Source organism: Salvelinus alpinus, chromosome 33 (assembly GCF_045679555.1).
Source record: "Salvelinus alpinus chromosome 33, SLU_Salpinus.1, whole genome shotgun sequence".
NCBI classification, from domain to species: Eukaryota; Metazoa; Chordata; class Actinopteri; order Salmoniformes; family Salmonidae; genus Salvelinus; species Salvelinus alpinus.
Genome location: NC_092118.1, coordinates 16482616 through 16506294, shown reverse-complemented (window position 1 = coordinate 16506294; position 23679 = coordinate 16482616). Strand labels below are relative to the sequence as shown.

At 45.6% G+C, this 23679-nt stretch overlaps 1 protein-coding gene across 1 annotated transcript in view; it reads right to left on the bottom strand.

The window, feature by feature from the left end:
• The window catches only part of LOC139563006 (potassium/sodium hyperpolarization-activated cyclic nucleotide-gated channel 3-like), an 88161-nt gene that overhangs the window by 22031 nt on the left and 42451 nt on the right, over positions 1–23679 (bottom strand). The window contains exons 3-4 of the mRNA XM_071381236.1: positions 18698–18859; positions 16255–16473 (exon numbers count right to left, since the gene is read on the bottom strand). Of these exons, the coding sequence (XP_071237337.1) occupies positions 16255–16473; positions 18698–18859 (381 nt within the window). The remainder of the gene's footprint in view (positions 1–16254; positions 16474–18697; positions 18860–23679) is intronic.

Below are 23679 nucleotides of genomic sequence, written 5' to 3'. Positions count from 1 at the left end.
TACAAAATGGCACCCTATTCCCTATAGTGCCTTGGTCCTGGTCAAAAGTAGTGCACTAAATAGGGAATAGGGTGCCATTAAGGAGGCAACCAGGGCCTGGCCAGTCGGAGGGAGCGGGTCACTCAACATGAGCACACAGTGCACAATAGGCTCACTGCTGTCATTGCTGACGCACACACAAAAACACACGTCAAGGCAGAAAAAGGGAGGGAGCCAGCTAATGAAATAATGCTCGCTCTCACTTCATGGAAGAGCAACAACTGCACAGCTGTCTGTCTGTCTGTCTGTCTGTCTGTCTGTCTGTCTGTCTGTCTGTCTGTCTGTCTGTCTGTCTGTCTGTCTGTCTGTCTGTCTGTCTGTCTGTCTGTCTGTCTCTCTCTCTCTCTCTCTCTCTCTCTCTCTCTTTTCAATCCCCTCTCTGCTCTCCTTTTCAACACTCTCCTTTCCGACTGACGTCTTTATAAGGAAGGTCTATAATTCTGACCTCCGCTCAGCTTTTACTTCTGTCTTTCACCTCATCCTCAGATGTAGACAAGTCTCTGTCCGTCTGGATCTAGCCAGAGGCTCCTGAGCCTGCCTTCCGAATCCCAATTCTCCTCCTCCATCTCCTCGCCCTACTCTCCTCCACAGAATGAAGGACAGTCTGGAGCCCGAGTGTGAGCCTGTGCATGCGGACGATGCCGAGCGGTCGACCGTGACCACTCACCTCCAAAATGGTAGCAGGCGGAGAAGCAGGAGCGCGGTTGCTTTTTAACGTGTTGCATCCCGTGATCACGTTCAAAGGCACACGCACACACACGCAGGCACATATAAGGATGCACACACACACACACACACACACACACACACACACACACACACACACACACACACACACACACACACACACACACACACACACACACACACACACACACACACACACACACACACACACACACACACACACACACACACACACACACATAATATGTACACCTAAACTAATACTCATGTACACACACAGATGTGTGCAGCCACACACACGACGCTACAACATACACAGGAGTTCAAGGGTCGACCGTCTGAATTAGGACGATGTAGCTGAAAGTGAAAGGTGGAGTTTGAGAGCAAACCACACTCAGATATAGACACTAAATGCACCTGATAAAAGACATGGTCAGAACTGGAGGATCATCTTCCTTTAATCCTGGTTATATTCTTATAATGCATCATTCATAAATACAATGGCAGCATTAATAATGCTGTGCTGTGAAAAATCGATGAAAAAACGTGAATCTGGAAAACTAAATGATAGGACTTCAAAAGAAGAAAGAGAGGCAGAAAAAACATGAAGATATTCATTCCTGGGGCATCTGAGAGATGAATTCTAAGCTCTGCCATGAGCTAAGCATTGAATCTATCTCTTATCAGGAAGTCTATTCAAATGAAATCTCTTGGTATAAATTTGAACATTTCCTGATCTGATGATGAACCAGAATGACTCTAGAAAAAGAGCCACATTCCTCCTCTCCTTCAGAGAACTAGTCCTCCTGTCCAATCCTGTCCAACACAATGAGAAAGTCCTCCTGTCCAATCCTGTCCAACACAATGAGAAAGTCCTCCTGTCCAATCCTGTCCAACACAATGAGAAAGTCCTCCTGTCCAATCCTGTTTAACACAATGAGAAAGTCCTCCTGTTCAATCCTGTCCAACACAATGAGAAAGTCCTCCTGTCCAATCCTGTCCAACACAATGAGAAAGTCCTCCTGTCCAATCCTGTCCAACACAATGAGAAAGTCCTCCTGTCCAATCCTGTCCAACACAATGAGAAAGTCCTCCTGTCCAATCCTGTCCAACACAATGAGAAAGTCCTCCTGTCCAACACAATGAGAAAGTCCTCCTGTCCAATCCTGTCCAACACAATGAGAAAGTCCTCCTGTCCAATCCTGTCCAACACAATGAGAAAGTCCTCCTGTCCAATCCTGTCCAACACAATGAGAAAGTCCTCCTGTCCAATCCTATCCAACACAATGAGAAAGTCCTCCTGTCCAATCCTATCCAACACAATGAGAAAGTCCTCCTGTCCAATCCTGTCCAACACAATGAGAAAGTCCTCCTGTCCAATCCTATCCAACACAATGAGAAAGTCCTCCTGTCCAATCCTGTCCAACACAATGAGAAAGTCCTCCTGTCCAATCCTGTCCAACACAATGAGAAAGTCCTCCTGTCCAATCCTGTCCAACACAATGAGAAAGTCCTCCTGTCCAATCCTGTCCAACACAATGAGAAAGTCCTCCTGTCCAATCCTGTCCAACACAATGAGAAAGTCCCCCTGTCCAATCCTGTCCAACACAATGAGAAAGTCCTCCTGTCCAATCCTGTCCAACACAATGAGAAAGTCCTCCTGTCCAACACAATGAGAAAGTCCTCCTGTCCAATCCTGTTTAACACAATGAGAAAGTCCTCCTGTCCAATCCTGTCCAACACAATGAGAAAGTCCTCCTGTCCAATCCTGTTTAACACAATAAGAAAGTCCTCCTGTCCAATCCTATCCAACACAATGAGAAAGTCCTCCTGTCCAATCCTGTCCAACACAATGAGAAAGTCCTCCTGTCCAATCCTGTCCAACACAATGAGAAAGTCCTCCTGTCCAATCCTGTCCAACACAATGAGAAAGTCCTCCTGTCCAATCCTGTCCAACACAATGAGAAAGTCCTCCTGTCCAACACAATGAGAAAGTACTCCTGTGGTACTCATAAACTGCAGCCTCATTGGGTTGTGAAGCCAAAATGTGAGCTAACCATGCTTGTTTGTGATCCTCTACTGAAGATTACAACCTGTCTGTCTGTCTCTGTAACCTGTCTGTCTTTCTCTGTAACCTGTCTGTCTGTTCTTCTCTGTAACCTGTCTGTCTATCTGTCTCTGCCCTGTTGACATCTCTCTGTGGGAACTGGGAAGCATCAGATTTATCACAGACATTTGCTCCGTTTCAATGACGACAAGGATTTAGGTTTTCTAGTTGTCTTCTAACCTCCTGTATTCCCATAAAACACTGTCACTGTGGAATTCATCAATTTATCCTTGGCTTTGTAATGGAATACAATTTGATTCCCCTCAGCATGAAAGGGCCTTAGCCAAGTGAAAATAAACTGTGTCTTTGAAGATAATTCCCTGTTTGTGTTGTGAATCACTAGCAAATACATTCTTAGAAAAAAAGGTGCTATCTAGAACCTAAAAGGGTTCTTCGGCTGTCGCCATTGGAGAACCCTTTGAAGAACTCTTTTTGGTTCCAGGTAGAACAGTTTTGGGAAGGGTACTCCTATGGGGACAGCCAAAGAACCCTTTTGTAACCCTTTTTGCTAAGAGCGTAGCGACCGCATAGCCACAGCCACCTGTCTCTCTCTCTCTCTCTGGAGCCCAGGGGAGGACACATAGTGGACTAGGGCACACGCAACTAGGGGATGGAGCTCTCTTGAGGAAGTGATGTGGCTGATAACGCCCAGCATGACAGGAAATGATGTTATATCCTCATAGCCATCAGTTCACTAACAGAAGAAACCTTGCTCCTCTTCTTCTGCTACTTAGACAAATCAAATCATTGTCAGTACTGAGAAGCTAATCAGGTCTCCAGGGCATCCACTTTCTAACCGTATGCTGTCCGTATGTGTCAGTCAATTCAATCCAACACTCGCTTCCCATGAGAGAAAGGGATTTAGAGCCCTTGATGCTGTTTTACTGCACAATCCCTCCCTCACTCTCTCATCTCTCTCTCCCCACTCTCTACCATCTCTCTCTCTCCATATGGCCATACTGTGCTCTCGCTGTTTCACTTTCTTCCTCCTATCACGCTCTCTCTATGTCTCTGTCTCTCTGCACTCTTAGGTGCTATCTAGAACCAAAAAGGGTTCTCCCATGGGGACAGCCGCGGAACCCTTTTTTTTTTTTTAAAGAGTATGTCTCTGTCGATATCTCTCCCCAGTAGCCTCCTGTACCTCTCTCCTCCTGGATGCAAATCTTTACCAAATAAAACATGCATTATTCATTTCCCAAAAGAGATGTCAGCCACTTAATTGTAATTTCTAAACATTTCTGTCTCCCCCTCTTCTCCATCCGTGTCTGACTCCCTCTCTCCATCCGTGCCTTCCATATGAGTAAGGTAGACACAGTGTTCATTGAAGCCTTGAACATCTGCACCCTGACACCCCTGTTCAGAGCTCTCTACAAGGCAACAGACAATAAAGGAGCATATAACACTGGCTACACTTTTGATGTCGATCTGAATGTTCTGTGCGAAAGGAGAGCTCTACGTGCGCCATGACATTTCAATTCAGGACTTTGGTGCCGTTGTCTTGTGGAGGTAGCCTAGATGTAATTGAATTCAGGGCTGTGAGAGCAGAGGAGTCAATGGCAGCAGAAACAGAAGTTAATCCAGCAGCCAGTGACTGTGAGACAACCTGTGAAGGAGGATAAGTGATGCTGGCGGGGTGACTCCTAGACATGTGAGTGTTTCTGGACTCTACAGATGTGTGTTATCTGTGTCCTCTACAGTGGTGTAACTCATATTCTCAGCATGCCTGTGATAGGGTAGCTTCACTCTTGTAATTGGCTATTTTCATAACCAGGGACGGGGGGCTCAGGGACGTTTGGGAATTCTAACCATTTACATAGCTATGACAAAGAATTACAAGAGTGTTAAACAATATTCAAATTTCCCCAATGCAGCATCCCGAGTGGAGCAGCGGTCTAAGGTACTGCATCGCAGTGCTAGTGGTGTCACTACAGATCCGGGTTCGAGCTCGGGAGACCCATGAGGCGGCGCACAATTAACCCAGCATCATCCGGGTTAGGGGAGGGTTTGGCCGGCTGGGATGTCCTTGTCCCATCGCGCTCTAGCGACTCCTTGTGGCGCCCGGGCGCATGCACGCTGACTTCAGGTCGCCAGCTGTACAGTGTTTCCTCCAATACATTGGTGCAGCTGGCTTCCGGGTTAAGTGAGCAGTGTGTCAAGAAGCAGTGCGGCTTGGCGGGTCGTGTTTCGGAGGACGCGTGGCTCTGGACCTTCGCCTCTCCCGAGTCCGTACGGGAGTTGCAGTGATGGGACAAGACTGGAACTACTAGTTGGATATCATAAAATTATAATAATAAATACATTTCCCCAATGCACTATTCAGTATTCAATATATTATATATTATATTCGTTTCCTAATTGTATTTTTTACAAGTTGTGAAAATATATGATCAAGCAGCTAGCATTTTGAAGGGGTACCTCGGGGCCAAATTAAGAGCCTTAACTCAGCAGTAAGAAGTTTCTCTGAGGAGAGGAGCCCCCTTCAGATTAACGCCACCAGCCAGGCCCAGGCTAATGACAATAGCTCCTACTTCAAGACACAAAAAGTCGCTCAACTTGTCCACAGCTATACTCAAAGAAAAAAAGGTGCTATCTAGAACCTAAAAGGATTCTTTGGCTGACCCCATAGGAGATCCCTTTGAAGAACCCTTTTGGGTTCTATGTAGAACCCTTTCCACAGAGAGTTCTAAATGGAACCCTTTCCACAGAGAGTTCTACATGAAACCCAAAAGGCTTCAACCTGGAACCAAAAAGGGTTATACATTGAACCAAAAAGGGTTCTCCTATGGGGACAGCTTAAAACCCCTTTTGGAAACCTTTATTCTATGAGTGCAGTATGTCCTTGGCTTGATTGTCTTTCATTAAATAGCAGAAAACAAATCATTCAGTCGACATGCATACCGGTTATAGACTTTGGGGATATTGTCTACATGAATGCAGCTGCCAATGTTTTGAAGACATTGGACGCAGTTTATCATAGCGCACAACTTTTTATTACGGATGATAGGTTCAGTACACATCACTGCATTCTGTATTAGAAAGTAGGCTGGCCCTCTTTGAAATCTCGTAGATGAATGCATTGCACTCTTGGTTTAAAAAAGCCCCCCTGCATAAATTTCCACCGTACCTTACTTCATTGTTAATTTATAGACGTACGAGATATCAGACCCGGCCTCGGGGAGATCCCTTCGATCTACACTGAGTTAGGTAAATCTGAATTAATTTTTTTTGCACCTGACTTGTGGAATAATCTCCAAGGCTCTCTAAAGCTGTATGAATTGGTGCCTCTAGGGCAATTCAAAAGGCTGATTGAGGACCTTTTTACTGAAGATTGTGTTTGTTTTATATGATTTGGTTTTGCTTTTAGTGTATTGATGTGAATTTTGATGTTTATTATTGATGTGTATTATTGATGTGTATAGTGTACTGTATATTAATGTTTTTGATGTGTATTATTGATGTTTATAAACTGGGTGGTTCGAACCCAGAATGCTGATTGGCTGACAGCCATGGTATATCAGACCGTATACCATGGGTATGACAAAACGTTTATTTTTACTGCTCTAATTATGTTGGTAACCAGTTTATAATAGCAATAAGGCACCTCTGGGGTTTGTGGTATATAGCCAATATACCACAGCTAAGGGCTGTATCCAGGCACTCCGCGTTGCGTCATGCTTAAGAACAGCCCTTAGCTGTGGTATATTGGCCATATACCACACCCCCTCATGCTTTCTTGCTTAAGTATATTGTATTTTGATGTGTATTGATGTTTTTGATATGTATGCAGGGCTCACCTGAGAAAGAGACCTTGGTCTCAGCATGACACCCTGTCAAAATAAAGGTTAAATAAAATTGTATGAGCTCTCAACCTTATTCCCTTTCTCCTACACCAGGGGGTAGGAAACTAGATCCAGCCGCCGGCCGATTGTTGTCGGAGCGGATGGTCGGGGGGCCGGAACATCATTATAATCATTTGAACACTTCAAATTGAGCCCAAAAAGAGATTGTGTTTGAAAATAACAATAATTTCCTTCCTTGATTACATTGACACACGATCACATCTCTTTTTGAACACATGGGAACACATGGGAACACATGGGAACACATTGGAACACATGGGAACGGATTTCCTAAATTAAACTCATTTGAGCTTAATTCCTGGTGATTTTACAGTCTTTTTTTGGATTACCAAAACTACAATTCCCAACCCATTTAATCCCATCAGTCACAATAGTGAGAGAAAAAAAACAACATTTAATACATTGAGTCTGTCAGAGTCTATCTAAAAGATAGCGAAGGAGTCAGGCGCAGGACACAGGTAAGAGTAACAATCACTGATTTACTCAATCCAAAACGTAACAAAATCCCGTTCCAAACAAGGACAAAACAGGACTCAAAATACAACACACCGGAATACACGAAAGACAATCACGCACAAAACAGAAAGGGAAACCAGAAGGTTAAATAAGGAACATAATTATGAGATGGGAACCAGGTGTGTAAACAGACAAAACAAAAGGAAAAATGAAACATGGATCGGTGGCGGCTAGAAAGCCAGTGACGTCGACCGCCGAACACCGCCCGAACAAGGAGAGGGAACAACTTCGGTGGAAGTCGTGACAGAGTCCATGATGCTTGTGGTATTTATACAATACCTTAGAGGTCATATTTGTGACCAATGGGAAAATACAGTGGTTCTACCTTTTAAACAGTGCATTCGGAAAGTATTCAAACCCCTTTACTTTGCCCACTTTTTGTTACGTTACAGCCTGATTCTAAAATTGACTAAATTATATTTTTTGCTTATCAATCCACACACAATACCCCATAATGACAAAGCAAAAATGTTTTTTAGAAATGTTTGCCAGCTCTTGGAAGAGTCTTAGTGGTTCCAAACTTCTTCCATTTAAGAATGAGGGAGGCCACTGTGTTCTTGGGGACCTTCAATGCTGCAGACATTTTTTGGTACCCTTCCCCAGATCTGTGCCTCAACATAATCCTGTCTCGGAGCTCTACAGACAATTCCTTCGACCTCATGACTTGGTTTTTGCTCTGACATTCACTATCAACTGTGGGACCTTACTGTATATAGACAGGTGTGCCATTCCAAATCATGTCCAATCAAATGGATTTACCACAGGTGGACTCCAATCAAGTTGTAGAAACATCTCAAGTTTGATCAATGGAAACAGGATTCACCTGAGCTCAAATTCAAGTCTCATAGCAAAGGGTCTGAATACTTATGTAAATAAGGTATTTCTGTTTTTTTATTTTAATACATTTGCAACAATTTCTTAAAACCTGTTTTCGCTTTGTCATTATTGTCACGATCGTTATAAGGAGTGGACCAAGATGCAGCGTGGTATGTTTCCATCCTTTTATTTTGGAAGAGAAACTCAAAGGAAAAAACAATAAAGCGAAAAAAAAGAAACGTGAAGCTCAAAGTAGTGCAGGCAACTATACCTAGACAAGATCCCACAAATCACAATGGGAGAAATGACTGCCTAAATATGATCCCCAATCAGAGACAACGATAAACAGCTGTCTCTGATTGGGAACCATACCAGGCCAACATAGATCATTAATCACCTAGATAACCCACCTTAGTCACTGTCAATTATGGGGTATTGTGTGTAGATTGATGAGATTTTTTATTTTTTTTATCCATTTTAGAATAAGACTGGAAAGTAACAAAATGTGGAAAAAGTCGAGGGGTCTTAATACTTTCCAAATGCACCGTATACATTTAATCATACCAGATTATTTATTTTTTCAGTAGATTGAAGTTGAGTTGGGTTATGGATATATTTGATCAAAATGATCTTACAGATCATTTTACCATTATCCATTAGTCTTTACATATGTTTAAATCAATGATTTGGACTGTACAACTTCATATTTTTTTGTTTCATTGGCCATGTACAGACCCATAAACGGAATAAGTATAATAAACACATATTTTCTGTCAATAAATGTGTTAAGTGTCTCTTGCACAATGGTAGACCTGGTTGATCAGATTATTGGGACATAGCCACAGGTGTAAACCTGGTTCGTATGGGTATTTGGGCTGAGATATTCAGGTGTAGATCTGGTTTATATTAGTATTGGCACTCAAAGGTGTAGACCTGGTTTATAGGCATACTGGAGCTGAGGTGCAGGGGTAGTCCTGGTTTACAGTTTGAGTATTTAGGCTTTGACACATTCAGGCTTCGGCACACCTGGCTTAGCTGACTACGGTAATTGGGTTCCAGCACAGGTGCAGACATTGTAGGTATGTAAATTGGAGGTGAAGTACAGCAGTAGACCTGTTTGGGGGAAAAATATATTTTGAGTTAGATGTGCAGGTGTATACCTGGTCTTTAAGAATATTGGGACTGAAGTACATGTGTAGACCTAGTTTGTATGAATGCTGATGCACTGGGGTTGACTGGTTTTATATGAGTATGCCCATGGTTTTACCTGGTTTATATGAGTAATGCGGTGTCAGGATACAGAAGGCTCATACAGGTATGGGTGTGGTTGGTCTATTGCCTATTGCCCATTCACATTCTTTCTGGCAAAACGTTTGTGGTATGAAAAACGTTAATGGGGCTGGGGCACATGTGTTAAACCCCTTTACTATGAGTTTATCTTTGACATGATTAGCCTATACAGGTCAGAGGGCACAGGACTTAGATATACAAATACCAGGGTTAGAATGTGCTGCGAATAGCTGAATATAGGTTACTGTTGGTGACTTGGGGAATACAGGCCTAAAGAAAGTGTCACACCCTGATCTGTTTCACATGTCTTTGTGCTTGTCTCCACCCGGTTCTGTACAGGTTCTGTACCTTGTCACACCACTCTGGATTATTGACCTCTGCCTGCCCTGACCCCAAGACTGCCTGCCGTTCTGTACTTTATGGACTCTGATCTGGATTACTGACCTCTGCCTGCCCTTGACCTGTCGTTTTGTCTGACCCCTGTTCTAGTAATAAACCTTTGTTACTTCGACACTGTCTGCATCTGAGTCTTCTCCTGAAAAGTGATAGAAAGTGGGTAACAGGGCTGAGATAGGCAAGTAACAGGGATGAGGTGTAATGGCAGAGGAACTAGGGTTTATGAGTAATAAATAGGGCATTTAGGGCTAGGAAATGGGTGTATTTGGGAACAAATGGGTTAATGTACAAAGCACAGCTCCAGTGAATGCACAGTACCCAAGGAGGAACCATGACTATTTCATTGAATAGTTCTGATGGGGGGATTGAAGATGGGGAGAAGAGAACAGAGGGTCTCTGGAGCCTCAGTAGCACCCAGGATTAATCAGCTTCAGGTCCTTCTTACATTAGTCCTTCACCAATTAGACCCTGCCTAATTGCCAAGTGTTCATTAGAGATGTACAGGGGAGGGGCTGGACACTGTGCACCATGCACTCACTGTCATTTGCTTCTAAAGCCATTTGGGGCTGCTAGCATGTCACAACGCACTACTTAGCCTCCCAACAACACAAGCCCCTTCTGGTTCCCTGGCTGCTCTTACAATCATTACCCAACACCGCCAAGAACCGATAGGATACAAACAAACAAACACAGACACAAAGCAGCAGTGGAAACCCAGAATGCTGGTGTTGTGTCCATTACCGCCAGGACACTACAGTAGACCCCCCCCCAGATGTGATGTGGCATGGTTCACATCAGTAGAATCCCCCACCCCCCTCCTCCTCTTCCCAGTTTAGTGAGGGATTAACCAGTGAAGAGACACACTGGGCTCTGGCCTGCCTGGGCTCTGGCCTGCCTGGGCTATGGCCTGCCTGCCAAACCGCAATGCAGATAGATGTACTGTCAGGGACTTACCATGTTGACTGCCGGCCACCATTTTGTCATTTACACTGTAGTTGAGAGAAAATAAGTGACTGGGGAGAGAGGGAGAGTGCGTACTATGCTGTATACTGAGAATGGTGTGATCGTGATGGTCTGGGAATAGTAAACGGTTTGGGGGGTCAAGATTCTCACTGTCCTGATGCCATAGGACTAGGTTGTGGAATTGACTAAATATCCGTCATGATAATGGAAATAACTACATGCTAACACCAAACATATCAAGGGTTTAGAAAGGTCTCGTTTTGCTGATATCTTGGTAGGAAAATGAGAATATTTCCCCCCCCTGGTTTCTCTCACTTCCACTGTTACATGAGGTTACATGAGGTTACAGACATGCAGTCGGGGAGGGAAACAGGCATATGCACAGTCCCATAAAGATGTGCTGCTGCCTGTGCCCTCAATCTGGAGAGATGGAATTCCCTTTGTGTGAAATGGGTCTCAACATGCCTTAGCTGTGATGCCGGAATCCATGGGGAAATCTGGAGACCCTTTCCAACTCACACCTTAAGATATTGTAGGCTAGCAGAGACACATGCATGGAGCACGGTAATACTGGGGGTTTGGAGGGAGGGAAGGGGTGAGCTGAGGAACAATCTCATGCACATATTCCCTTTGTGGGATTGAGGGGGGAGAGAGGGACAGGGAGAGGCACAGAGTATGACACCACCTGGGACATGCACCCCTCCAGGCAATTCTCAAAATGTTGGGATGTTACAAAAAAAAGAGAAAAAAAGAAATACTTGAATGATAAAATCAGCAGAAAGCAGTTTCCCCGTTGACTTTGTTTCCCGCTGATTCCGTCTGAACTGAGCGAAGAAGAGTCAGATTGTTGTTGGCTAATATGGAAAAAAACCTTGCTCCTGAAATAAATCAAAAGTATATCTCCTATCTGGCTCCCGTGTCACAGTTCAAGCCACAGCATTTGAGAGTATGATAACTCAGGCTCTCCGCTTTGTACCAGTTACCACAGTTCCTGCTTCCTTTTAAGCTTGCTTGCTAGCTTCTGACAGCCTGCCGTTTATCACATGGAGGCACATTGTAATAGAACTCTCTATTCACAGCAGATTATACCCAGGCTTTCTGATGATCATTTTATTGCCGTCTTTGTGGAGCATTGCAAACGTCCCTCCCATCTTCCTTCTGCAACATACTTCTGAACTATTGACAGATTCGCCTCTCTCTCTCACTCTCTCTCCCTCCCCCCCCTCTCTCTCTCTCTCCCTCTCTCTCTCTCTCTCTCTCTCTCTCTCTCTCTCTCTCTCCCTCTCCCTCTCTCCCCCCCCTCTCTCTCTCTCTCCACCCTCTCTCTCTCTCTCTCTCTCCCCCCCTCTCTCTCTCTATCCCCCTCTCTCTCTCTTCCCTCTCTCTCTCTTCCCTCTCTCTCTCTCTCTTCCCTCTCTCTCTCTCTCTTCCCTCTCTCTGCCCAGAGGGGATATACCCAGACTGTGTTTCTTGGTCAAGTTAAACTGTTACCAGTATGTCACCAAAAGACTGTCACCATACCACTCCTGCAGCTCTCATCTTGCCCAATGTCCATACATCCCTGTCTGTAGAAGTTCCCTCTCTGTAGCTACCTGTAGCCCCTCCCTCCCCCCTATGCTCTAATGACTGTAGGAGCCTGTGAATCTGGTCAGAGCCAGAGGGAGGAAGGGAGACAGCTAACTGAGCAGATAAATGTGGCGTGTTGTGTCGTTTGGCTCTGATTCCCTCTCCTCTGTCCTGGTTTCACTCATTGAGCTGAGGACTCCAGTCTCCTGTGTCCTCTCCTCTCTGTGTAAATGGGAAGGAAGCCTGAACACTGTCCCCTTGGGGTGATCGTGCCTGTTGGTCCACGCCAACAGCAGAACAGAGCAGTTCGACACATTAAGCAGAGTTCTGTCAGAACATAGGCCCACAGACCAACAGATTAACTGTCCACACGCTTACTGTAGCAATGATGCCCTTCTATCCTGCACCTTTCTGTCCTGCTCACTTCAAATCTGCAGGCTAATCCCAAAGCGAGAGCCTCACCCTGCAGAGCTACATGCCCTACCCTCACTGCTAATGTGACAACGTAGAACCACACCCCGTTCTCCAATCCAAGCCTCTGGTAGGACAGGGCCAGTGTGATGACTGGGCAGGTTTGTCCATTGGCTGCTGTTGCAGTGTCAGCTGGTTTCTCTCTAGGCTGGAGGCCCTGGAGACAGAACAGAAACAGCTGTGCTCTTCCATGACACAGATCAGATGGGCAACAACTGGACCCCTGGCTGAACATGGCCACCTGTCCTCCCAAAGCTGCAGGGGATTGTGCTGTATGGAGCTTCTTGTCTGGATTATGGCACTAACCTACTACTAGAAAGCAGAGTGGATTCTACAGGCCTGGATCCCTTTGTTACACAACACTAACATACATTGACCTAAAAGGCCAATCACATTGTCTGTCTGTCCTTCTAGCATGCTAGCTAGAGAGACCAGCCAAAATGTCCTGGCCACTTCATCTAACACTTGACCTTCAGCACAGCAGTACAGTGGCCACTAATGGTGGACCTGTCTGGTGTCTAGCTACAGCCTCTAACTACACCATGTAGTGGGACTGTCTGGTGTCTAGCTACAGCCTCTAACTACACCATGTAGTGGAACTGTCAGGTGTCTAGCTATAGCCTCTAACTACACCATGTAGTGGAACTGTCTGGTGTCTAGCTACAGCCTCTAACTACACCATGTAGTGGAACTGTCAGGTGTCTAGCTACAGTCTCTATCTACACCATGTAGTGGAACTGTCTGGTGTCTAGCTACAGCCTCTAACTACACCATGTAGTGGAACTGTCTGGTGTCTAGCTACATCCTCTAACTACACCATGTAGTGGACCTGTCTGGTGTCTAGCTACAGCCTCTAACTACACCATGTAGTGGAACTGTCTGGTGTCTAGCTACAGCCTCTAACTACACCATGTAGTGGAACTGTCTGGTGTCTAGCTACAGCCTCTAACTACGCCATGTAGTGGAACTGTCTGGTGTCTAGCTACTGTATAGCCTCTAACAACTGGCTACAGTGTCCAACTATGCCATGAGTCTGAAAGGTTGTAGTGGACCTGCCTGGTGTCTAGCTACAGCCTCTAACTACACCATGTAGTGGACCTGCCTGGTGTCTAGCTACAGCCTCTAACTACACCATGTAGTGGACCTGCCTGGTGTCTAGCTACAGCCTCTAACTACTGGCTACAGTGTCTGACTACGCCATGTGTCTGAAAGGTTGTAATGGAACTGTCTGGTGTTGAGCTAGTGTATAGCCTCTAACAACTGGCTACAGTGTCCAACTATGCCATGAGTCTGAAAGGTTGTAGTGGACCTGCCTGGTGTCTAGCTACAGCCTCTAACTACACCATGTAGTGGAACTGTCAGGTGTCTAGCTACAGCCTCTAACTACACCATGTAGTGGAACTGTCTGGTGTCTAGCTACAGCCTCTAACTACACCATTTAGTGGAACTGTCTGGTGTCTAGCTACAGCCTCTAACTACACCATTTAGTGGAACTGTCTGGTGTCTAGCTACAGCCTCTAACTACGCCATGTAGTGGAACTGTCTGGTGTCTAGCTACTGTATAGCCTCTAACAACTGGCTACAGTGTCCAACTATGCCATGAGTCTGAAAGGTTGTAGTGGACCTGCCTGGTGTCTAGCTACAGCCTCTAACTACACCATGTAGTGGACCTGCCTGGTGTCTAGCTACAGCCTCTAACTACACCATGTAGTGGACCTGCCTGGTGTCTAGCTACAGCCTCTAACTACTGGCTACAGTGTCTGACTACGCCATGTGTCTGAAAGGTTGTAATGGAACTGTCTGGTGTTGAGCTAGTGTCAGACTACACCATTGAGACAGTGAGCGACATGGAGAAACTGGGAGCGACAGAGAGAAACAGGGAGCGACAGGGAGAAACAGGGAGCGACAGGGAGAAACAGTGAGCGACAGGGAGAAACAGGGAACGACAGGGATAAACAGTGAGCGACAGGGAGAAACAGTGAGCGACAGGGAGAAACAGTGAGCGACAGGGAGAAACAGGGAGCGACAGGGAGAAACAGTGAGCGACAGGGAGAAACAGGGAGCGACAGGGAGAAACAGGAAGCGACAGGGAGCGACAGGGAGCGACAGGGAGATACAGGGAGCGACAGGGAGAAACAGGGAGCGACAGGGAGAAACAGGGAGCGACAGTGAGAAACAGGGAGCGACAGGGAGAAACAAGGAGAAACAGGGAGCGACAGGGAGATACAGGGAGCGACAGGGAGAAACAGGGAGCGACAGGGAGAAACAGGGAGCGACAGGGAGAAACAGGGAGCGACAGGGAGAAACAGGGAGCAACAGGGAGCGACAGGGAGAAACAGGGAGCGACAGGGAGGCAGCATCCAGACAGGCTGTGCTTAATTACTGGAACACACAGAAAGATAAATGGGAAAACACACACTCTTAAAAATGTATTGCAATTTATAGTGCTAATGTTCCTCCAGGCAGACCGAGAGTGGGGAGAATGGGGAGAGGATTCAGAGAGACGTGGGATGGGGCAGGAGGCTGTGGCCCAATGGGAAGGTGGCAGCAGGGTGGCATGGTGGCTGAGAATGGTCCCTGCTCCACATGCTGATCTGTGGTGAGCAGTCCCAGGTGGGCCAGGCGGGACAGCTGTTAATAAGCCTAATGTTATTGGCAGCAAGCGGAGCACCTCTAAAGCAGGACTAGACTGAGCGCTGAGCTGGGATGGCTGTCTGCTCCCCTCTAGTTCAACAGGCATTCTGCATCAATAGCAATAGTCATGCAGCCAGCCAGTCCACATCCATAGCACACCCTCCTGATATGAAGGACAGCCTCTTGATTTTTCAAACACCCAAACAAATATACAATGTCTCAGTGCTCACATTACAGTAAGCAGACTCTCGCTCACACACACATACAGTGGGTATCCAGAGACACTGGTTGGCTCTGCTGATTCTGACCTGAACAACTCCCTCACCCATCTCTCTCAGTCTCTCTCTCTCTCTATTTCTCACCAGCACTCCCTCTCTCTCTGAGGGGAGATGTACAGTATGTGGGGGTCTCTACAGCCCCAGCCACTCTCTCCAGGGGGTCTCCTCCTCTGTCCCTCTCCACAGATGGTGGGCAATGTGTCCGCCTGGCAACAAGGTTAATTATCACCCACACTGGGCCCATAGAGAGGCTGGGGCACGCTGGAGGGGGGCAGCTACCAGGGCCTTCCCATCCCCACACAGGGGAGCCTGGGACTCTGGATCTCATGCAGCCCTGAGCACTGCAGCTCACAGGGGTTGAAGGGAGGCGGAAACCTGCATCAATCTGCCCTCATTTAGGTCTAAAACTGAGCTTAACTGTACTGTACTGACTGGCTAATACACATCTAAACAAGTCTAATATTTTCAATGCTTTGGGTGTCCAAATGAAGTCCGGTTGGTTTAATTTGCATTGTGAAGATTCCTAACTCTCCTCCGGGTACAGATATACTGTTCTCCTTACATGTTGATCTCCTGCTGCTTATCCAGTTACCCAGTTATATTCCCATCCATTCTGATCAACGTTACTTACCTTCTCCTGGTACTGCCGACGGGAGGAGTCCAGAGACTGGATGAGTGCAGTGGCGTGACCCACGAACATGGCATAGCAGGTGGCGCCCACGATCATGCTGAGGATGGTGAGCCACACGTCCGTCATGCCCACAGGTGGGTACATGCCGTACCCGATACACAGCATGTGGCTCATGGCTTTGAACAGGGCGTAGGAGTACTGCTGGCCCCATGTGTCGTTCTGGATGGGGGGAGAGAGGACGAGAAAAGGTGGCAGAGGGAAGAGAGGGATATGGTGATATGGGGGTACTGTTCTCACTCTGCCAGATGTCTGGAGGGAAAAGGTCAGAAAGCACTAAGACCACCAGAGTCCTTCTTATCATTATCATCATCATCGTCAATGTCATTTCATCATCATCATCATTATCATCATCATTATAATTATCAATGTTATTATCGCCATCATCCTCCTAGTTATCATCATCAATGTCATTATCACATCATTATCAATGTCATTATCGCCATCATCCTCCTAGTCATCATCATTATCAATGACATTATCGCCATCATCCTCCTAGTCATCATCATCATCAACTTCATTATCATCATCATCATCATCCTCATTCTCATCATCATCCTCACAGTGATCATCATCATCATCATCAACATCATTATCATCATCATCATCATCATCGTCCTCACCCTCATCATAATAATCATCCTCATCATCATGTAAGAGGATAGCCACAGATGTCCTCTTCATCATGCCTCAATAGGAACATCAACACTTGGCTACACCAACATACTGTAGTAATACACTCTTCTATATGTAAGTATTCAGGGGAGAACTGCCTTAGCTGGGCCTTTTCTGCTCAGAGCAGAAACTAAACACAACCATGAGGGTGACTGAATGGATGGAGCCCGAGACACAAGAGGCCTGCAAGGCAAAAAGTAGGTCAGCTATTTAGAAAAATGTGATTTTTCTTTTCTCGTTTCTCGTTTGTGGATAAATTGCCGTTTTTTTCTTTTAGATCCCGTGGTGGTCCAAGCAGAATCAATATCTGCTCTTTCCTGAGGTGACATGTCCAAATTGCTTTCAAATTTCCACAGGGGTAAAACCTGAGAGATAGGAAAGTTATTAGTGCCTCCTAAAAAGGTATAAAACGGATGACCCAATAAGATAATGGGCCAGCTACTGTAAGGAAAGACAAGAGCCACAGCACCACTACCCTCTAATTCTTATCAGGCCCAAACTTTTCTGCTCCGAGCAGAAAAGACCCAGCTAAGGCAGTACTTCAGTTTTTCATCGTGGTGTTGTGTAATGCAGAGCAGGGGTTTAAGTCAAAGCGATCCCTCCCTGACAGTAGACAGCTTGCCATGCCAAAGGTGTTCGCTAGGCTACTGTTTCCACTGACTGACTACTGGCCTGTCTGTCTTTAATTACCTAATTAGAATTTGATGTGATTGTTTTTTATTCACAGATCCCAGATTAATCCTCTTTGAGGGATGGGAGCTGTTTGCCTGTCTGCCGTGAGCTCTACAACAAATCCTCATCATAAATCATCTCTCTCTCTCTGTCAAAAGGCCCTGTTCGTTCGGAACATGGCAGGTTATACTGTGCGTCCGTGTGCCGCGGTTGATTCAGGGTCACACCTCAGGTGTCGCAGAGTCCGGTTATATAACCACAAAGAAAACCTAATTACAGAGGAGAGGGCGGTCATTACGAGACATAGGGCTTTCTTTCCAGCGTCTCTGTCTCTCTGTCTCTCTGTCTCTCTCTCCCTCTCCCCCTCTCCCCCCCTCTCTCTCCCTCTCCCCCTCTCTCTACCTCTCTCTCTCTCTCTCTCTCTCCCTCTCTCTCTCTCTCTCCCTCTCCCTCTCCCCCTCTCCCTCTCCCCCTCTCCCTCTCTCCCCCTCTCTCCCCGAGACGTGCAGCAGCAGCGCAGCTAACAATGTGATGAAATTAAAGAACAGCATGAGTGCTCGCTGGAAAATTGTCAATACTTGACCAATATTGGATAAGAGCTTTCTGTCCTCTGAAAGTCATTATTTCATACGAGGCCAAGCTCACCGCCTAGCTCTCACTTTCAGAATATAGAAAACCAAACCATACAGAGCTGGTGGAGAGAGCTCCAAATAACTGAAGAAAATGCAGCAAATTGAATAAATGTGGGCGAATAAAGGAGAAAGTTAAAAAAAACATTTGATTTAGGTGGGAAAACGGACAGATATGCAAGGCAGCCATTTCCCATGATGCTACAGGCTTAGCACAGTAATTACAGAGACAGAGAGATGAGATAACAGGGAGGGACTAATCTGATTTAGACAGACTTGGGCTCCGTCTGTAGTGGCACCCTTTTCCACACAGTGTACTTTCGACCAGAGCCCAGTAGTACACTTCCTAGATATTAGGGTGTCATTTTGGATGCTCACCTAGTATTGGAGCACAGCAAAGCACTACTTACCACCATTTTGTTTTTGGACACCCAGCAGTCCTGGGGGAAGTCCTGCAGCATGGGAACCAGGAACTGCAGACATCCGTCCCAGTGGCACAGCAGCAGCATCATACCAATCAGGTTGACGATACGCACCATGGCACTGGCCAGGTCATAGGTCATATGGAAGATCTAAAGAGCAGGACAGGAAGAGGAAAGGACTGTGTTAGGACATAGGTCATATGGAGGATCTAGAGAGCAGAATACAATACAATACATTATTGTCCATTTTGTGAGAAACAAAAATGTGTCTTCTGTTTAGCGCAACCCCTCACACATACACGCTGAGGGGCACATGGTCAGCCACAGAGCAGCGCCCCTGGATGGAGAGCAGAACAGGAGGAGGAGAGGAATTGTGTTAGAGCACAAAGACATGTGTAGGCTGGATGGCAGACAAAGCCCTGGATTACAAAGACCCTTTTCTCCAGGGGTGTTGCCTGTTTACTTTGTTCCCTAACCCTTTGGTCGATACTTTTTATAGTCAAGGTGAAGGCCAAGCAGTGGATTTCCTATATGCAACAGTGTTCTCCATCACACATGCAGGGCCCTTGCCTCAACGTACAGCAACATAACGAACATCATCGTTGATGTAACACTTGTGCTTTTTACAGACGTTGACATGGGTGGTCTGTAGAGAATGGTCAGGATGGTCATGTGAGCATGGCTTGGCCTATGAGGAGGCTTTATTGAATCCTTCTAATCAACTACTTAGGTAAGCACACTAACACAAAGTGGATGGAGGGATGGGCAGGTGTGTGTATGTGTCCCTGCGGACTGAGTGTGTGCAGCACGGGCGAGCTTTGTTAATCCTAATGATAAATAGACTCATAAGCAGCTACAGGACGCCTACTCTACGCTGGTGTGGATTTTAATGGCCTCAACAATTTAAAGCCACTTAATTCCATTGAGGGCCGCGGTGTGCACTGTTAACTGCTGTTCTCCTTATTACAAGCCACTCAGCGCCATTTAAAAGCTTAAGGCTGAGACAGAGATATTCCATCTCTCTCGTCTTTGCTGGCGAACGTTGGGAAGAGGGGAGAAGAGAAGCCAGCCACACACAGACAGTCGATCTCCACCATTCCTCCTGACCCAGGTTAGATGTCTCCGGTTGCCTCCTAAAGCCCAGTGCTTGTTGATCTGACGCTTTGTTGTTTCTATCGGAGTGGCTGTGTGGAAACAACAGACAGGGACCAGGGACTAGTACTGAGACAGGCTGTGTGACGGGCCTCTCTGGGACAGTGTGGACGCTGGGCCATCACATCAGATCACCTCCGTCAGAGGGGCCAGCCAGAAAGGGGAGAGACAAAAATGTCCCCAAGTAGTTCCTGCTGGGGTAAGAGGGAAGCGTCAGGCCGCCAGGCTCCAGAGTGAGTGTATGGCAGAGACATACAGCTAAAGCTCTGGGCTCTTGATCAAAGTGTTTAGTCCGGGGCGTATTAACAGTTGAAGTCTGAAGTTTACATACATCTTAGCCAAATATTTAAACTCAGTTTTTCAGAATTCCTGACATTTAATCAGAGTAAAAATTCCCTGTCTTAGGTCAGTTAGGATCAACACTTTATTTTAAGAATGTGAAATGTCAGAATAATAGTTGAGAGCATGATTTATTTCGGCTTTTATTTATTTCATCACATTCCCAGTGGGTCAGAAGTTTACATACACTCAATTAGTATCTGGTAGTACTGCCTTTAAATTGTTTGACTTGGGTCAAACGTTTCGGGTAGCTTTCCACAAGCTTCCCACAATAAGTTGGGTGAATTTTGGCCCATTCCTCCTGACAGAGCTGGTGTAACTGTAACACACGCTTTTTCAGTTCTGCCCACAAATGTTCTATAGGATTGAAGTCAGGGCTTTGTGATGGCCACTCCGATACCTTGACTTTGTTGTCCCATTTTGTCACAACTTTGGAAATGTGCTTGGGGTCATGCTCCATTTGGAAGACCCATTTGCACCCAAGCTTTAACTTCCTGACTGATGTCTTGAGATGTTGCTTCAATATATCCACACAATTTTCCCTCCTCATGATGCCATCTATTTTGTGAAGTGCACCAGTCCCTCCTGCAGCAAAGCACCCCCACAACATCATGCTGCCACCCCCGTGCTTCACGGTTGGGATGGTGTTCTTCGGCTTGCAAGCCTCCCCCTTTTTCCTTCAAACATAATGATGGTCATTATGGCCAAACAGTTCAATTTTTTTGTTTCATCAGACCAGAGGACATTTCTCCAAAAAGTACGATCTTTGTCCCCATGTGCAGTTGCAAACTGTAGTCTGGCTTTTTAATGGCGGTTTTGGAGCACTGGCTTCTTCCTTGCTGAGCGGCCTTTCAGGTTATGTTGATATAGGACTCGTTTTACTGTGGATATAGATACTTTTGTACCGGTTTCCTCCAGCATCTTCACAAGGTTCTTTGCTGTTGTTCTGGGATTGATTTGCACTTTTCCCACCAAAGTACGTTCATCTCTAGGAGACAGAACGCATCTCCTTCCTGAGCGGTATGACGGCTGCGTGGTCCCATGGTGTTTATACTTGCGTACTATTTTTTGTACAGATGAACGTGGTACCTTCAGGCATTTGGAAATTGCTCCAAAGGATGAACCAGACTTGTGGAGGTTTACAATTTTTTTTCTGAGGTTTTGGCTGATTTCTTTTGATTTTCCCATGATGTCAAGCAAAGAGGTACTGAGCTTGAAGGTAGGCCTTGAAATACATCCACAGGTACACTTCCAATTGACTCAAATGATGTCAATCAGCCTATCAGAAGCTTCTAAAGCCATGACATAATTTTCTGGAATTTTCCAAGCTTTTTAAAGGCACAGTCAACTTAGTGTATGTAAACTTCTGACCCACTGGAATTGTGATACAGTGAATTGTAAGTGAAATAATCTGTCTGTAAACAATTGTTGGAAAAATTACTTGTGTCATGCACAAAGTAGATGTCCTAACCGACTTGCCAAAACTATAGTTTGTTTTAACAAGAAATGTGTGGAGTGGTTGAAAAACGAGTTTTAATGACTCCAACCTAAGTGTATGTAAACTTCCGACATCAACTGTACATCATCTGAGCCGAGTCATTCCCCCGGCTGCGTCCTTCTCACTTAATCTACCAAACCACTCGCTTCTTCTTCACCTCCTCTCCCTCTCTCCTCTCCACAGCTGTGCTCCACTCCAAACACAAGGAGGAGATATTGGTTTTTAAAGAGCCCACTCTCTTTCCAAACACAATAATGGTTATGGTAGCTGATACGAGGCAATATATTGTGATGTTGATTCTCCAGCTGGAACTAAATGGCATTCCATAACATTAAAGAGTTGTCAAAATCCCCTTGTGTGTCAAATTAATAAATCATAAACTACCCAATCCAATCTCACACATGAGATTGAGATTTTTTTAATTTGTAAAATTGTTTTTCCAAGAGGGGAGTGTGAGCTCTCTGATACAGTGGATGCATTCGTAATGCATTTAAATGTAGACATTTCCTGCCCATTAAAAATGGATGATATAAAACATACATTGTTCAAGCCCACAGGATCACAGTCAAACAGCAAAACAATGAATTAATTATCCGTTCACACTTCCCATCTGAGCATCTTATGTCACTAACATTACAATAGTCATGGAGCTAGTCAACGTGAAGTGTCAAACTGATAGAGCTAAGAAGGTCGCTTATTCTATATATATTGCTCTATTTGAATAGGGAAGCTACATAGGTGAGATGCTAATACCTGTCCATGACTACTAGTGCTGTACAAAGAAAACTCTACTGTCAAATCCCTGTAACTGTTGAAGTTCCATCCCGCTGGGCACACACTGGTTGAATCAACGTTGTTTTCACGTCATTTCAACGAAATGACGTTGAACCAACGTGGAATAGACGTTGAATTGACGTCTGTGCCGAGTGGGATGTGCCCTTAAAATACTTTTGAACTTCTGTACTGAATGGAGAATAAAGCTCTCCTGACTTGTTCAGAATAATGCAATGCAAATCTCCAGATAGTACTGGCAAATGAGACAGAGAAAGAGAGCAGTGGCTTTAAATAGTGCATTTCAGTTGGGGGGGTGGTGATTCCTAGCTATATATCTTCCTAGCCTATATCTTCTCTCAGCCTTAACTCAATTACCCCAAAAATATTCCCATTCCCACTAAATGGAAAAACAACCTGTTCGATATACTTTGGGGGACAAAAAAACAAATTGCTCTGTTGCTAACCCCTGTCCTTCACCAATCAGACCCTGCCTAATTGCCAAGTGTTCATTAGAGATGTACAGGGGAGGGGCTGGACACTGTGCACCATGCACTCACTGTCATTTGCTTCTAAAGTAATTTGGGGCTGCTGGCATGTCATAACATGCAGCTTAGCCACACACAGACGCACACACGCACACGCACACACACACACACACACACACACACACACACACACACACACACACACACACACACACACACACACACACACACACACACACACACACACACACACACACGCTGCATTGTAGAGTACAACACATTAAAGGGATGATGGATGGCTGGCCTCTTTGTTTTAATTGATAGGGACATACAATAAGCCTGGCTGCATGACTATCCGGCTAAACAACAGAGCCATGAATGACGAGGGCACCCAGACAATCCAGAAAGGCATCTTAAGGGCAGGGGTTCTGACATTGGCAGCCACGTTACTCTAACACCTAACCTCATCAGTGCACTCAATGGAGAGAGCTATGGACGAGCTCTACTCTGTTTGAAACCAAGGCTTTTATCACCTAGGTGACCTTCAGTGTCCCTTACATTACTACGGTTAATAGCTAGGGAATGTCTTCAACAGAACTAATGACATATCGAACTGTTATGTGTCTGTGTTGTGGTCAAGATGAATAAGAAAAACATTCCATCTAATGCACACTGCATATTCACATGTGCATCATCGTTGTCTTCTCAACAAATCGTAAATG